The following is a 16,386-nucleotide window of genomic DNA, read 5'->3' as shown; positions in this document are numbered from 1 at the left end:
TAATGGGAAATTTAGGAACTTGCATTTTTAAGTAGTCTCTATTGTTGCTCCAAGTGAGACGCGAAAGGAGAGTGTGCCGATTTCAACTTTAGGCCTAAGCATTAGGAAATGACAATAAAAGTCCTACTTAATGCTTAAAAATACTGCGTATAATTGAGTTTAACCGAAAACTGAAAATTTTACCCAAACTAAAAAGATACTAAGCTAAACTATATTGGCATTTTTTTGGTCAACTGAAAAAAGTAACTACGTATCACAGATTAGCTGGGAAATGGTCCCGAATCACAATTTTAATACTCTTAAAAATTCTATTATTGACTAAATTTATTAAAAACCACAATTTTACGGGTCTCACTCATTATTTAATTAATTTCAGTCTTGATTTTATAATCAATAAAAGAGTGAACTGCAATTGTATTAGTGTCATTAACATTCCTGTTTGTAATTTATGATAACACGTTCTTTGTACTATTGTACCCCACAAAGCTCCCTAATTTACTTTTTTTTTTCTTGGTAAATAAGTGATAATGAAAATTGAGCATATAATTAACCTCAAACAATCTAAATCACACAACTAATTCAATCCTAACTCATCTCTGCTACTAGGTAACTAAGCTCTGATAAATGCTTATAATTAATAAACATTGCTGCTGCATCATTATCAACACTTATCGCACTAAAATGCAGTAGACGCAATCGTTACACTTTTGATTTACACATTTTCAATTGAAATTTTAGTTACTTTAGTCAGGAAGCTCAGAACGCTCCCTCTTTGCTGTTTCTACCATTGTACATAAGAACTTAATAGGGTTGCATTCAAAAGGATTTGCAAGCGCAGCATGTGCCAAAAATGGAAGCTTTCTCAACGACCTTCCACTCATTCCCTGTAAACAGATCAAACACAACAGTTAAGATTAAAGGTCAACCAAAAGATTGAGGTTCAAGATCCACAAGAAATATTTTTTCCTACCTCACATGCCTCTGCAGTTTCAAGTAGTTGTTTGCACAGTTGCATGAATGTAGCGTCCTCATGAAAATCTAGAGTGTTCAACCTATCTTTCGCACTAGCGTAATGAGGAAGCATGGTGTTCTTACAATCCTAACCAAGTATGATTAGCCATAAGACTATCAAGCCAAAATATCTGAATCTGAATAAAGATTCTTTTTTAATGTCTTAATCAAAATCAAGATTAGAATATTCATGCATCATTTGTAAAGATTGAGAACTCTCTGCACCTGTAAACTAGTCAATATCCCTGTACGCATCATTTCCTGTAAGCAGGACCTTAATATTTCATACCGAGCTTGAAGAGTTGGGGGACCAACATATGCTTTGATATCAGCTCGATCAACAAAAGCAATATCTGCAATAAAATTGAAAAATCTATATGATCTGCACATTTTAAATCATATGTTTCAAATGAAATTTATAGAGGAAATGGATACTGAATAAACTATTTAGCAAGAAATTTGAGGGGAGTGATGTTCCCACCTAGTGGAAAAACGCTTTTGTTGTGATCTGTTTTATATTGGGGTGATGCCAATTTCAGATCAGGACATAGTATCATTTGTGATTATGCTGGTAACAAAAAGTCCGTGCTTTATTTAATTGCAACTTGACTTTGATGCCCAAAAAAGGTGCTTAGTGAAGAAAAAAATTAAACATGGTACTGGCTACCAATTTCCACCATGAAACACAAATCATGATAAATAAAGAAATTCACTACCTCCTCATATTGTAAAGCTACATCTACAGATCTTCGCTTATAAAGTAGACTGACATATTATAAGCTAAACAGATCTGACTTGAAATTTATGGGAGAGGGCAGGCCACAACTTAAAAAGGAAGCCACAAAACTGAATAAATGAGAAATTAAGGCTTACCAATAGCCGCAGTTATGTTGGACGTGGTTAGAATTATCACATTTGGCGATGATTTTAACTTGTCCATCTGAGTTAGTAATGCATTGACAACCTAAAGTCCCATATTCAGATTGAACTTGTATTAAAACACAAGCACCCAAAAATAAAGGCCAAATGGCCAATACCTCTGAAATACATTTGTGGTGTTGTAACAATCTAAAACACTTTCAGAAAATAGTGAGGGAGTTTATTCCTGCAGATAGGATGGGAAGGATTTTACCCGAATAGAATCAGAAGGTTCAGAACCAGATAAAGCAGCTTTTCTAGCAGCGGCAAGGCTTTCGACTTCATCTGCAGGATCATAAGCACATACTCAAGCAACCTATGAGAATAATACATCAGCAATAAGTTGAATTTTATCATGTTATGCCTTACCAATCAATACAAATACTAGATTGCTTTCTTCCTCTACCATTTCTTGAATCTTTTGGAAAAGTTTCGCTACCTAGTAGAAAACAAAGAAACACAATTATGCATTCATTAACCATACAAAAACAGTTTATTTATAGTAAGTATAAAGCATCATTTTAGTTGGCTTATTAATCTCCATGATTCAAAATTCCATAAATTCCTATATTGGTATTTAATATAGTTAAATGATACTCAATAATAATTATGGGACTCTTCAATTATAGCCAAGGGAAAGAACTTATTCAGTTAATAACTCTAACATAGGATTAGTTTCAAACTAAAAGGAAATTATACAATCTAAGTGGCTTAAAATTGCAACATAGTTGCCCAGGTTCTCTACAAACAACAACAAAGCCTTATCTCACTAAGCGAGGTCAACTACAAGGATTACACAACATCATTCAGCTCAGTTAAAGACCAACTAATTGCCTAGCTTCTCCATGTTTTAAAAATGGAGACTTTTCCACCACAACATGGCTATTCCTAAATGGTTGTGGCACCACTACTTATCCAGTATGGATAGGCAATAGGCATTGGGTATACTTGTTTTTGTTTTGCAAATTCATTGTTGTATACAGGGAATGGACGACGCAGTGTTTCTACTATGGACATGGCTCAGAAACTTAGAAAAGAATTTCACATCTCATTTCAATCAGTGGTCTTCAAATCTTAAAGATGGTTTTCTTCGGACATGAACACAGGGAAATAGGATACAGTTCTGTTTTATTACCTGATTGTAGTATTTATCAGTTTGTGTAATCACTAGGTCTGCTAGTGAGTCAGCTACGAATTGCATTTTTAAAAAGTATGTACTGTTATAGTACCTCTGGTACTCATTAATGAATATATTATATTTTTGGCTGATCAAAAAAAAAAAAAAAATTGTTGTATACATTTGGTTACTCTAGGTTATGCATCACAATGAACAGATATTAAGTACAAGCCACCAACCGCTACTTCACCTATGTCAATCCTAACATATTTGATTCACTTAGTATTCTATAATTATAAAAACTAGCATTAAAATTATGGACATTGTATAATTTATCTTATATTCTGCTCCAATTATTTATTGGTTTATATTTTTATTTTTAATCATATCTGTACCCCAATTTGTTAAATTTTTGTATCCATATCTACTACCCAGATTCCTGCACCAAAAGAAACCATCCACATCCAGCATCATCTTCTAACAAAGCAAGCAGTCTTCTGCTTGCTTTCATTTTGCAAACCCTATGTCTAAGAAGTCCACAGTCAATACTCCACAGTCCAGACTGGCTTTCAAAACCTGACTAATAATATACTACAATTCCAATTTTCCAAAGCAACAAAACAACAAAGATGATGGTCACAAGTCTTTTTGTTTTTGCTACAAATACTAGCACTAGTTTGCAACTCTGCTTTTTCTTTTCTTTTCCTTGTGCACTGTAAGAACTCTACTTTGCCCTGAGAAGGTGATCCTAAAATGAACCTATTTTCACTAAATACCCTCCCAAGGTAAGTCAGAAATATTACTCATCATCACACAAACAATACTACTAAGTCCAGGTGAAAGATGAGAAAAGATGTTTATAATTAAGTTTACTTCCTAGATATGATTACTCTGCTCTAGCAAATGTATCAAGCAGAAAATCCTTATCCATCATGTTAAGGTATAATAGCATACGAATATTTTTTTTCCAGTGATATAGGAAAAGATCTTGAAAACTTCCCCAACTCGAAAAGACTTGGTTCTTTCCCCCTATCCTTAGGAATAAAGAAAGAATTTCACATCTCCAGAGCGCAATTCTATGCTAGTATGCTACCAAATAGTGGTTGTTCCTAGCTAGAGTCAACCAATCTTTTGATCTAACTTGATATCAACTTCATGGAAGCAACAAAAAATAAAGGGAATTCTAGGCCTCAAGATATTACATGGCAGGAACTAGCAACAAAACTTGATTACCAAAGTCACCAATGAAAGCATTATTGAAGTCAATATGCAATTAAGTTTATAAAATATGAATTATAGAGAAGTCAGTAAGCAAATCCATGACAGACAGAAAGAGTCAGAAACATAAAAGCATATATACATACCAGCTTGCCACTTTCAGAGAACCATTTACTGAACAAAGAATGTGCATTCACTTCAACAAGCTGGGCCTGTGGGTATCTGAATAGGGCAAAAGCAGGCAAGTTAATTATTGTTCCCTTTACTTGGTTTCATTGGGAAATATTGGTAGACTATTTAAAAAGTATTGATAATATATTAATGCACCTCGAATTGAATCGAATTGATAATTTCTGAGCTAATGCTTTACATAACGACGTCTTTCCAGTCCCAGGTGGTCCATGTAACAAAATTATGCTGCAAATATTTAAAAGTTTCAAAAATATCAATGTATGTTCATAGTTCAATGACTTCAATCATCTCACTTAAGTTTATAGTTCAACTACCCATTATTGCTTCTCCAAGCAATTTTAATTAAACAGCATTAAAACTGATAAAAAAAGAAGATAAGAAACATGCTTTTGTTTAACTTTTCCTTATAGAAAATAGCCTAAATGATATCATTAAGTTCTAAATTATTCACTTTCAGCAGAGTCAGAGTCTAAAAAGAGCAAGGACTATAGGTCCACCATCAGAATGTTCTTGTTCACCTTCATTCCTTTCGTTCTTTTGTTAGTTTCTAAGGTTTGCAAAGAATTCAATAAAGATTTTGACAACAAACTTTTGTTTATTATAGTTCCATGCACTGTAAACTATTTCTCTTCAAGGAATTTAAAGCAAGTCTCTAAACAAATGTCAAGCTCAATCATCAGTTATAATAAGTTGCTTTTCAGATGTCCAGAAATCAAAGTTTGCTTAGTATATCATGAAGAACCATTACGCTTATTGTCTTCCAGGCAAGATCATGAACATGAATATGAGATCATGCATGCAATTGTAAAACAGTTTCAGAACTGAAGACCATAACTAAATAAATATTTCCAGTTCCTACCGGTTCCATGAAACAAGGAATGGATCAACCCCTTTTTCAGTAAAGAGCAAAGCACTTGCTGCATATCGTAATAACCGTTGCTTTAGACCAGATTCGTATATTAAGCTGCAAACACAGTGGTTGATAGTGCAGGGTAAATGATTTAGAAATTTATAGTTAATCATTAGAAAAATAATAACAGTATAGAATAAGACAAGGAAAAGCATAAACTACTGAAAAGTAAAAACCTTTCCCACATGCCGTCAAATTCTTTTGCAGGAAGAATCCATTCATTGAAGCTGGAAGATTGGCCATCAGAGCTTATATCCTCACATGGCCCTTCCTCGCTAAGCTGACAAATTCAGACAAAGAAATATTAACATCAGAGCTACACATTCCAAAGAATAGTTAAAACTGTATTTTAGTTTCTAAAGTGCACCCTCCTCAATTTAGAAGAGCTAAATCTATCTTTTTCATACTCATAAGATCATAAATTCAATGAATATATCAGTCAAAAAAGAATATGGCAACAAAGGAAAACAGAGACTGAGACTTATACAAAGGCAATAAAATCAAGTCAGCAGTATCACCTGAAAGACATGTACAACAGGCTTGACTTGCCAGAACAAAAGAACATTATCATTGTGCATCCCCTCATCTACAAAAGAAATACATTTCATTAGAATCAGAGAAGCAAAGTAGATATTGAGGAAATTTATTGCTTCGAAAGATCAAGAGGCAAATTTTGTTTATTCTAGTGCTTTCAACACCAATCTGCTATCTTTTCAGGCAAATTGCTAAAACAATCAATTCAACTCGCTAAGAAACCAAAGTCATTATGTAATTTTAGATTTAAACAAAAAGAGTAAAAGAAATCAAATCAGTAGTTTCATTTCTAGCCATTCCTAAACCCTAAACCAACAAATCACATACCAGTATCACATCCACAAACACAAATTCTTTGCACGTTATCTGCTAGAAACGCGTCATCAAGAGGCACCGGAATGGGTCCATCGTTATAGCTCAAACTCCTCTTTTCTAACATCCTGAAAAATCGAGAATAGCGAAAATCACAATTTGTAAAAAAAAAAAAAAACACACACACACACATTTAATATGCAATTTAGCTAAGAGAAAGGGGTTACCCCTCAACGGCGGAACGAACGTCGTCGATTTTAGCTGTGCTGGAAGGTTTTAGGGTTACCTCGACTAGAAGCAACATTAGAGTGATTTAAGAAAGATTAAGGTGAGAAATGAGAATTTATAGGGTAGAGAGAGTGAGAGGGAGCGTACCAGGGACAAGAACTTTGTCCTCGGGAACGGAAAGTGAGTGTTGGGAAGAAGCGCCGTTTTGGTCGGTTGAGAGCTCCGTCTCCATTGGAACACTCATTTTGTTGCTCGCAAGTCGCAACTAATTTTTTGTTTTGTGGGAGTGAGGGAAGAAGATGAGAAATGGAACCAGCCAGGGTTTTCTTTCAAAATGAGCGGGAAAAACCCTATATCAACGTTACTATTGCATTCGAAACAACTTCACAAATGGCTTTCCACTTTCCACTTTCACAGTCACTGATGCAGGTTATTTGTGAATTATTGGACCTAAAATGATTCATGATTTGGGTTAGATTTTGTGACTGTTTGGAACAAATTCAATCCAACTAGAACATACAAGATTAGGTTATAAATTTTAGTTTTTAAACTTGCTCACTCGTAAATTCGACTCATTGATATTAAAATTATTATTATATATATAGATGTATGAATATTTTTTAAAATTAAAAAATATATTCTTTTTAGTTATTAGTTTTTTTTATGAGCCAATCTTTTTAGTTATTAGTGACAGAAACTCTATGGAATTCTTTAAATATGTATGTAAGTTAAAAAAGATTTTGAGAATAGGAAGAAAATTCATGTTGCATATTGATTGAATGATATAGTAAGTATAAGTGCTAGATTGTCTAGAGCTGGGGAATGGGTCCCCTCAATTTATTAAAAAAGAAAATCGCAAAATTTCAATTTAAACAAATAATAACTTTAGATTAAAATTAATGATTAAGATAAATTTTAACAAAACTTGCTATTTACTTTAGAGTTTTTACTATTATGGTGGTCTTGCGCTTCCTTTCTTTCCCCCTTTGTAGCGCCGCTAGTTTATTGACTCGATGCTCTTCTTCCTTCACTGATTTCTCTTTTGCAGGGGCAAGAGGTTAGTTTGGTGTTTCTTTCATTTCACTTTATATGAATACAGAGAAAAGTTTGAAGGGTTTTAGGGATTTGCATCATGTTAGGTTCATTACCTATATTGCCAGTCCCTGCTCCTCCCTCTGATGGAGATCTAGGTTCTCTCCTTGAGTCTCAAGTGATTGATAATGAGGAGCAGAACAAATCAAATTCTGTTCCTGTTCCGACGCCACCCACACCAAAATGATTGGAATTATACATCCGCCTCCTAACATTAGGACCATTGTAGATAAAACCTCCCAGTTCGTCGCCAAGAATGGTCCAGAATTTGAAAAGAGGATTATTGCATATAACACAGGAAATGCCAAGTTCAATTTCTTGAACTCATCGGATCCCTATCACGCCTATTATCAACCCATGCCGGTGGCGCGGCGTCACCTGCTACCCTCTCACCGCCACGGTTACCGCCGTGAGCCTCCCCTTCGCCTCCCTCTCCGGCCCCTTTCCCGCCGTCCTCTGCCGCATCGTCTCCCTAACCGCCCTCAACCTCACCACCAACCTCATCAACTCCACCCTCTCCGCCGTCGTTGCTGCGGCGTGACGCAACCTCGTCATCCTCGACCTCTCCCAGAACAACCTCGTGGGCCCCATTTGGGACTCCCTCGCCGGAATGGTCACGCTCCAGCACCTCGACCTCTCCGGCTAGGACCTCTCCGACGACATTCCGGCGAGCCTCGCTGCCCTCTCCCGCCTCAAAACCCTCAAGCTTGTCAGCAACCTCCTCACCGGAACAATACCCTCTTCCCTCGGCAACCTCACTTTGTTAAAACATCTTCAATTTATAAAAATTATGTGAAGTAAAACCGCAAGAGTAATTTTTATTAAAATTCATCTTAATTATTAATTTTAATCTAAGATTATTATTTACTTAAATTTTTATTATAAATTAAGGGAATCCATTCCCCTAGACCTGGTTGAATGTCCAGGCGTTGAAATATAATAAAATGTGGACTTGAACAAGTGCGATGAGTCATTTTTTTTTCTTTTTATTTCACTTTATTTTAAGAAAAAATATTTTGAAATTTAAAATATATTTAAATTTTTAGACCAAGTGATCTAATCCAAATCAAACCGTTTTGTAATCAGATTGGGTTGGGTTGATTAAAAAAAAAAAAAGACATAAATCAAACCCAATTCGTATAATTTTGATAAGTTTGGAGTATGAGTTTCACCAAATTTGATCCGACACGGTTTGTATACACCACTATTTTCAAGTAACATTGATATTTTGTTTTTAGATAAGATACCAAATATAAATGGTTCAATAATTGAGTCTTTGAACTAAAAATAAGGGTTTGACCCTCAATTTTTGTATGAAATTACAATCCAGATACTATATTACTTCAAAATGGGTGACAGAAAAATTAGTTAGATGTAAGTAAGAAGTTTCAGATATCTCTTAGTTACACCAAAGACAAAATGACATAGATCACCAATAAATCAATAGTTTGAGTGAAACTTGACTTTGATACCTTGACCAAAATTTCAAATTGGAGCTTGTAAATGAAAAAAAAAATGTAATTGGTAAAAGAGACTTCACTACAAATGGTCAATTAGGCAAAGATTAATCATTGGAAAAGTCAATAAATAATCTGTATGTCTAATTAACATAATTATTCCAAAACTAAATATGGACATGAGCGGTAAATAAGTAAATTATTTAAATTAGTGGTGATTAAAAAGTATGTTGAAATCAGTGTATTTAAACCCGACTGAAGACAAACATTGAACCTGAACAAAAATCAAAATCATACATAAGAGTGTTCATAAATAGGATTAATTTTAAAGGAAAGAAATCATGCAATCAAATTTAAATCAATTTTGATTGACTAATTTGATAGTCAATCATATGACAAATTTGTTACATAATACAAGAATTTTAGATTTGGTACAATCTTTATTTTTTTTTATTATGGTACATGACAAATTTGTAAATTAACTCACTTTAGATTAATAATAGATAGATTTTGGGGAAAAAAAAGATTAATAATAAAGTATATTGTTTAACAAAATTGATTAAAATGATGTGAAAAATTATATATATTTTTTTAAAAAAAAGTTATTAGTACATCTCCTCCAAACACAAATCATAATTTTGAAGGGTTCCATTTTTATTTTTGTTTCCATTGTCATTCTTTAACAATTATTTCTTACGTCTTTTTTTTAATTTTTTTGTTTGTTTCTTAGAACGTTACTTTCATGAATTCACATGGTATATATACGATGTAATTTATCTGTCATATAGAAAATGACAATAATACCATTTATAAGGAGAAACTAAAAATAAGTTTTTTCAAAAATACAGGAACTGCATATGAAAATATGAAACTACAGGACCTAAAAATAAAATTTCACATGGACTAAAAATATATTTTTCCCATAAATTTTTATCTTTTGATTTTACATGTCTCTTTAATTTATTAGAGGAGCTAAATGCAAATTCAATAATAATGTTTGCAGGAAGTTGCTACTTCACTCAGATTAGATAACAAGATTATGGATGGTCAAAATATTAAAATACACCAGTAAAGTAATTTCATAAATAATTGCTTATACAAATCAATAAACTCAAAATATTAAAATAATAAGATTTAATTAGATGATGATAGTAAAAGGATGACAAAACTTATTTGGAATAATAATTTAGAATGACCTATTTATATAAATATGAGTGTTATAATAATTTAACAAAGTTAAACGTTCCTATAAAATTATGTATTATATTAAATTAGACCGATTTTCAAAATCCCATCCAAAATGTGGTTTAATTCAATAAAAATGTTTTTGTGATTCGATCCAAAATGTGTTGTTTATAAGTTTTGAGAAATCAATAAAAGCTATATGTTTAGGTTACACTTGGGTCGCGATTGATTCTGCTATATTTGAAGGATCCGTGAAGGTCTTGATTCTTGGTGGTAAAATTTGAAAAAACAATTAATCATCGCATGCTATATATATAGCACACGCATTATGTACACTATAGAGAGATATATAGCAACAAATTGAAATGATATATGATTATAACAGCAGGAATTTATTTAATACAAGCACACAGATGATTTTTTCATATACTAGCTAGGTAGCCTGCTTCGCAAAGTAGCCACATCATAGTAAGTTCAACCCTAGCTAGTAAGCCATTCATGGCCACATCATAGTAAGTTCAACCCTAGCTAGTAAGCCATTCATGGCCACATCATAGTAAGTTCAACCCTAGCTAGTAAGCCATTCATGGCCACACTGTCCTGCTGTTCTCTTCGTAGACAACTTCACCGACACGCCTCTGAGGCACTTGTTCATACTCGACCACCTTAACACTCTCACGAGTCTCAGGGTGGTGATGCCTATGGAAGAGGTGGTGGTGATGGGATCCCTCATTCTCACTTTCCTCGTAAACAACCTTTTTGTTGAGGGAAACATAAGCATTAGGGAATTCAGTAGTACTAGACTCCCTCTCAACTTCTGAAACGTGGGTGCGGTAGTCTCCGGATCTGAACATATTGCTCTTTGTGTTTTGGATACACTCACAAGATTGAAATTGGTTGGTGAGAATTGAGGAGAATTGATATATATATATATATATATATATATATATATATTGCTATTCTTTATTTTCAATATTTCAAATATTCGTCCTAAAATTTAGATTCTTAGTGCTTTAAAATAATTGACATGCGAATTTTTTTAAAAAAAAGGTACAGTAAAAAAGTAGTAATTCTTAAGGAGCGGCTATTAGAAATGCTCAAAATAATAATTGATATATAAAATTTTTAGAGACAAATATATCTTTAAGTTTTCGACATAATTAATTAAAACATAAGAATATTTATAGTATGATTCCCCTATTTAAGATTTTTTTTCTTGCATGCATGGAGAGATTCAATTATTTGAGCGCATACATAACGAAAAAGAATGATAAAAAAATATATAACGAAAAAGAACGATAAAAATATATAACGAAAAATTAAAGTTACTTTATTCTCTACGTCCCAAAAATTTCCCAAATTCTCCTCGCATATTGCTAGGAATAAATATCATGAGGATCTAGAATATAAAATTCTAGCCACGTGCATGCTATTACACAACTAAAAATATGATTAATTCTAAACAGGTTTGATGCCATTTTTAAGGATTTTTATAAAGTTGAGTTCCCATCAGTAATTCCCAGTCATATTTTTAAGACGTTACTTAACATTTACGGTTCAATTTTATATTTTTGTATTATATATACGTGAGGCATAGAGAGCTCTGCGAATTCATACTCCTATGTTATAAGTCATAAAATGAAGAGTAACATATATCCTCTCCTTCATTTTATCACTACAAGGAAAATGACTTTTACCTACAGTCAAAATCTATCACTAGAAGTCCAAAATCCGTAGGTAGATGTATAAAGAACTTTGTCCTACAGACGTTTTTTGCGTCAACTTTGAGGGGATATATAGTGACAACTAATAGTCTGTCACTATAGGCTTTACCTACGGATATATTTTTACCTACAGTCAAATTTAACTATCACTATAGGTAACACCTACTATTTCAAATGTGTAGGTAAAAGATATTAATTTATACCTATAATCTCTAACTGTAGGTAAAAGTCAATTTACTTGTACCTACGGTCTTCTGTAGGTAAATGTCATATAATAATAATAAAACTAGTTCCTAATTACACTTTGTTGATTATAATTTTTAATTAAATATACATGAGCTTATTATTATGCTGCACAAAGTTAGAGATCTGCTGCAACATGACATTTGAAAAGTTACAACAACATGCAAAAGGAGTTACATCATGTATAACATATAAGAAACTGAGCAAGTGGACAATTTCCATTCAAATATACATAATATTCAATAGAAATAGGAGAGAAAGAGAACCTTCTCATTTTGTGTAAACAAGCAATCTAGCAGAAGGGTGCGATCATCAACATTTAATGCTTGCTTAAGCAAAACATGTACAGAGTCTGCACTTGGAGGCTTTGCTAGGACACAAGATTCTTGCTCTATATCACTCCTTGATTTGTTCCCATCCAGAACACTTAGACTAGCAAGTTTCTCTCCCATTGTTGGCTCATTCAAATCATCATCAAGAAGGACTCCTTCAGCAGCCTCATGTTGATCTACATTAAATGATAGTACAAAAAATACCAGTCAATTCTTAAATATACTCAGATGGTGGTACCGTGGTAGTACTACTGCTCATCATGCCAAAGAGTAAATTTTACATAAACTAATGGAGGATGTCTTATGGGAAGTGTAGGACCTCTACACAGACTTCCTGAATTTAAATCACACTTCCAAACTTGAAGATGTTTACCCTCAAAATCTGATGTAACTAAATTTTTGGCATCACTCGATATAGAAATGTGCTCTACATTTCCCTGAATTTAAAAACCACTATTTAGAAGTGTTTGAGCTTCTTAGATCTCAACACACACAAATAGATCAATTGATCTTAGACAGATAATCTTAGAGGAATTAATCCTGACACACATATATCGATCTTACACACAGATAGTAGTAGCTTCATAGATAGACACACACAGATTGACATATATCAGATGAGAGTGTCAGAGATTAGAGGAAATAATCTTGAAAGGTCAATATTAGTTCATCTCATGCTCTCACTTGATATGTGGCCCCTATATATATGAATGTTAATTATTAAGCTTATTTGAATCTTCATAGATGTACACAATTAATACTGAAGAAACAAAAAAGAAAAGAAGGAAACACATACCTGGAAGCCCCAAAACAGTGCAAATACATATTTTTTGACCACCCTAGTTTCTATAGTAAGTGGTACAACATGTACATAGATCCCATATGGAAAAGCACCGGAACTGGAATCCAAACAAGCAGTGGCATTTACATTTTTGTTCCACAGTTCTGATTGGTCAGATGCACGGTCACTGCCACAATCAATAAATGTTGAGCATCCAGTAATATTAGAATGTTGGCAGGCCTTTCGCAAGCATTGATTAACCCTCTGGAAGAAGGAAGAGGATTGAAAAAGAGAAAGTTAATAATCTAATATTACCCATCATTTACAGAATCAAATTCATGATTCTAATTGAACAGGTCATCTAGATCCAAGGAAACATAACAATTCTGATATTTGAATTTCATGATCAATATTACAAAAGAATTAGAAGGATTAAACTGCTTATATTAAAACTTTCCAAGGTCCACCTCATGGCATCCAATTTTTTCTGAGAACACACTACTATCATAGTTTATTTTGCTTATGATTCTTGTAACATATTATCATATTATATACAACCAAATTAAAATCAGAAGCATTCAAGTGAATCAAGTAATATTTCTTCTGCTTTTTCATTTTGCACTGTGCAAGGTATTTATCCTCCTTTTTAATGCAACATGAGAACTTGAAGCAAATTATAAAATTTAGTGAGGAAGATATTTTGTATTTTTTGAAAATGGAAGCTTCAAATATCATTTTTACTCACCTGCAGACCAAAGAGGTTCCAGCCAGAACCAACAACATGGCCAGATAGGATAAAAAAAAGAAGATTTATAATGAAATTTGCCCAAGCTGACTCAAATATGAATCCTGTAGGAGACTGGCCAATTAGCAGAGGCAGAAACCTGAATAATCTGGGAAAATACTGCAAAAGGATTGTTGCACGCAGAAGATTTTTAGCAAAATTTGCTCCTGATATTCCCAAGTACTTTCGTAGGACAAATGATATCATTATCTGCAAATATTTCATCACACATGCCATGACATGGAATTTGAAGAGTACACAATAAATCATTAGTCTTTTTCACAAATTGAAAACCCTTTCCTTCCCCTGCTGCCTGCTTGATCTCAAGTATATGTTCATGTTCATCGTCCACAGACTATTAATTCATCAGACACAATGAAAGGTTCAATCCTTGTGGTTCATTTCTATTTGAAAAAGCTGATATAGAACACTAAGCAGTTTATAAAGATAAAGATAGAAAAATGACAACAAAAATCTTCAGAGTTCTAATTGTAACAAGGTAATTGGTTGGTAACAAGGTACCATAGCCTTTATGACTAATTGTAGAGGACAGATCCCCAATTCTCTCATGTTCTAAATTAATTTCAAATTGATTACAAAATAAGTGGGCCTTTGGCATTTGTATGCTTCAAGGAGAAAGAGTTTTTGCATGCAGAGTTTGTGAGAGATGAAAACTATTTATGTGAAGGCACTTGACAATAGCAACTACAATAGTCCTATTATAGAAAACTTAATATCTCATCACAAGAACTCCTTATTTATTTTGAATAAGAATATCACAACTAAAAACTGATATTTTGAAAGAAACAAGAAAAAACTCAACTTTATATGGCAACATCAATGACCTCCTTATTTTCTAGTAAATCAAAGATACAAAGCCACTGAAAATTCAACCGAACAGATATCACACAATATGAGTAGAGAGAAAATACCGATAAGCATTCATGTTCAATTGTAAGACTGGTACATCTCATAATTCACATCATAAACTTTGTGCTTTGTGGCACATAAAAGTGAATACCCAAAATACTAAGTTACGATGAGCAAACTCAGCCAAGGAAATTATATAAAGAAAGTTTCCACAAAGCAAAAAAGGGAGATGGTAAGAAGTTTACCTGAGGTAGAGGCAATACAACAAATAGGTCAATGAAAAAATAACCCTTCAGATAATTAAGAGCAATTTTCTTGGGATGATCAACTAAATCTCCAGCACCTACTACCCTTGACTCAGGAGAAACATAAGCCAACCTAAACTGTAAAGAAGCAAAAAAGACTTATAAAATCAAAAAAACTTACAAAAGGAAATTGAAAAGGTCGCAAGATCAAGTATAAGGATACAGAAAAGTTTGTATAGTAGCCTTTAGAATGTAAGTGTTGCATAAATAATGAAAAAAACTGAAATTGTTTATTGACAATACTTCTATTGCCCCTATAGTGGACAATGATATCAACAAAAGGAACAACGTAAATAGTTCATCTTGAAGACTTGAATACAGTTTTTTTTTTTTTAATTTTAAGAGAGTGATCTATTTTAATGTACATGTACCTAAACAATGTAAAAAGCCTTTGTAATTTTAAAGCAAGGCAAAAAGGTCCATCTCCAAATATGGAATAAACTAAACTAATGGAAAGCAAATTCGCAATATTTGAAAAATATACAGACTTTTTAAAAGAATTTGAAATATAGGGAATAAATAGAGCTTGACTAAAACAATAGTGATCAAATTAATAATTCTACATTAAAATTTTATTGAAATTAAATTCTACATTAAATTTTAATATGAATATTATATTATATTATATATAATATTAATATTTTAATTAATTTAATAAGCATTTAATCTAATAAAAAAATATTTATATAGATGATGATAATATATAATTATATAATAAAATTTTTATATGCTAACAATATATTTAAATTTAATGAATTGGTAAGTAATGACGTTAGATCCAAAAAATGTGGTGTCAGTCTATGATGAGAGTTATATATCCTCAGAAGACACAGTTATATCAGTGGATGACAATTTGAGATATCAATAATAATTGAATAATATACATAATATTATTATTATTATACGACAAATAAAAATAGTAATAAAATACTCGTATACGTTTTTCACGTGTTATACACACGTCATCTATTCACTGAGAATTCAAGATTAAGAATAGTAATTAGTAAATGAGCATAATGTATAGGCACTAATATATGATGCAATTTTTATTTTATTTTTTATTAAAAAAGATTGGCAATTTCAATGAATATAGTTCCGGAACAGTGTCTTCTAACAATTATCATATTTGATAGATACATTAAAATTAAAATTCTAAGTTTAATTTATAGAATA

The 16,386-nt window shown here is 32.5% G+C and overlaps 3 protein-coding genes across 5 annotated transcripts; 1 reads left to right on the top strand and 2 right to left on the bottom strand.

Moving 5' to 3' along the window:
• Positions 1–525: 525 nt before the first annotated feature.
• Positions 526–7,687, bottom strand: LOC114409874 (pachytene checkpoint protein 2 homolog). 2 transcript variants are annotated; one of them, XM_028373520.1, is made up of 15 exons: positions 7,589–7,687; positions 6,588–6,890; positions 6,440–6,503; positions 6,228–6,340; positions 5,885–5,952; positions 5,543–5,646; positions 5,316–5,420; positions 4,592–4,681; positions 4,411–4,486; positions 2,299–2,368; positions 2,144–2,214; positions 1,885–1,975; positions 1,237–1,364; positions 971–1,099; positions 526–884 (listed from the first exon to the last, which is right to left on the bottom strand). In XM_028373520.1, the coding sequence occupies exons 2-15, from the start codon at positions 6,682–6,684 to the stop codon at positions 744–746; spliced, it is 1,347 nt and encodes a 448-aa protein (XP_028229321.1). In that variant the 5' UTR covers positions 6,685–6,890; positions 7,589–7,687; the 3' UTR covers positions 526–743. The 2 variants fall into 2 exon arrangements, with proteins under 2 accessions (XP_028229321.1, XP_028229322.1); XM_028373521.1 differs by lacking the exons at positions 526–884; positions 7,589–7,687 and having other exon boundaries at positions 983–1,148; positions 6,588–6,946.
• Positions 7,688–7,698: 11 nt separating this feature from the next.
• LOC114410876 (pre-mRNA-splicing factor sap114-like) lies at positions 7,699–8,333 on the top strand. Its single transcript, XM_028374786.1, has one exon. It carries the CDS (start codon positions 7,716–7,718, stop codon positions 8,331–8,333), a length of 618 nt encoding a protein of 205 aa, XP_028230587.1. The 5' UTR covers positions 7,699–7,715.
• A 3,744-nt stretch (positions 8,334–12,077) lies between these two features.
• Positions 12,078–15,401, bottom strand: LOC114409873 (probable cyclic nucleotide-gated ion channel 20, chloroplastic). 2 transcript variants are annotated; one of them, XR_003666231.1, is made up of 4 exons: positions 15,154–15,401; positions 14,139–14,248; positions 13,270–13,518; positions 12,078–12,649 (listed from the first exon to the last, which is right to left on the bottom strand). XR_003666231.1 is itself a non-coding variant. In XM_028373519.1 (4 exons), exons 2-4 carry the CDS (start codon positions 14,243–14,245, stop codon positions 12,605–12,607), a joined length of 540 nt encoding a protein of 179 aa, XP_028229320.1. In that variant the 5' UTR covers positions 14,246–14,248; positions 15,154–15,399; the 3' UTR covers positions 12,078–12,604. The 2 variants fall into 2 exon arrangements, 1 of the variants encoding a protein (XP_028229320.1); XM_028373519.1 differs by having other exon boundaries at positions 14,000–14,248; positions 15,154–15,399.
• Positions 15,402–16,386: the final 985 nt, after the last annotated feature.

The sequence above is a fragment of the Glycine soja genome, chromosome 4 (genome assembly GCF_004193775.1).
Source record: "Glycine soja cultivar W05 chromosome 4, ASM419377v2, whole genome shotgun sequence".
NCBI lineage: Eukaryota > Viridiplantae > Streptophyta > Magnoliopsida > Fabales > Fabaceae > Glycine > Glycine soja.
The sequence above is the reverse complement of the archived record's forward strand: the minus strand, read 5'-3'. Positions and strand labels throughout refer to the sequence as shown.

Coding starts and splice junctions, on each gene's coding strand:
- LOC114409873 (XM_028373519.1), bottom strand. CDS start 14,245: ATGATATCATTTGTCCTACGAAAGTACTTGGGAATATCAGGAGCAAAT. Junction 13,519..13,999: donor GGAACCTCTTTGGTCTGCAG/GTGAGTAAAAAT, acceptor TCCTTCTTCCAG/AGGGTTAATCAATGCTTGCG. Junction 12,650..13,269: donor CACTGTTTTGGGGCTTCCAG/GTATGTGTTTCC, acceptor CATTTAATGTAG/ATCAACATGAGGCTGCTGAA.
- LOC114409874 (XM_028373520.1), bottom strand. CDS start 6,684: ATGAGTGTTCCAATGGAGACGGAGCTCTCAACCGACCAAAACGGCGCT. Junction 5,421..5,542: donor TTTGACGGCATGTGGGAAAG/GTTTTTACTTTT, acceptor CTGTGTTTGCAG/CTTAATATACGAATCTGGTC. Junction 4,682..5,315: donor TTCCTTGTTTCATGGAACCG/GTAGGAACTGGA, acceptor AAATATTTGCAG/CATAATTTTGTTACATGGAC.
- LOC114410876 (XM_028374786.1), top strand. CDS start 7,716: ATGATTGGAATTATACATCCGCCTCCTAACATTAGGACCATTGTAGAT.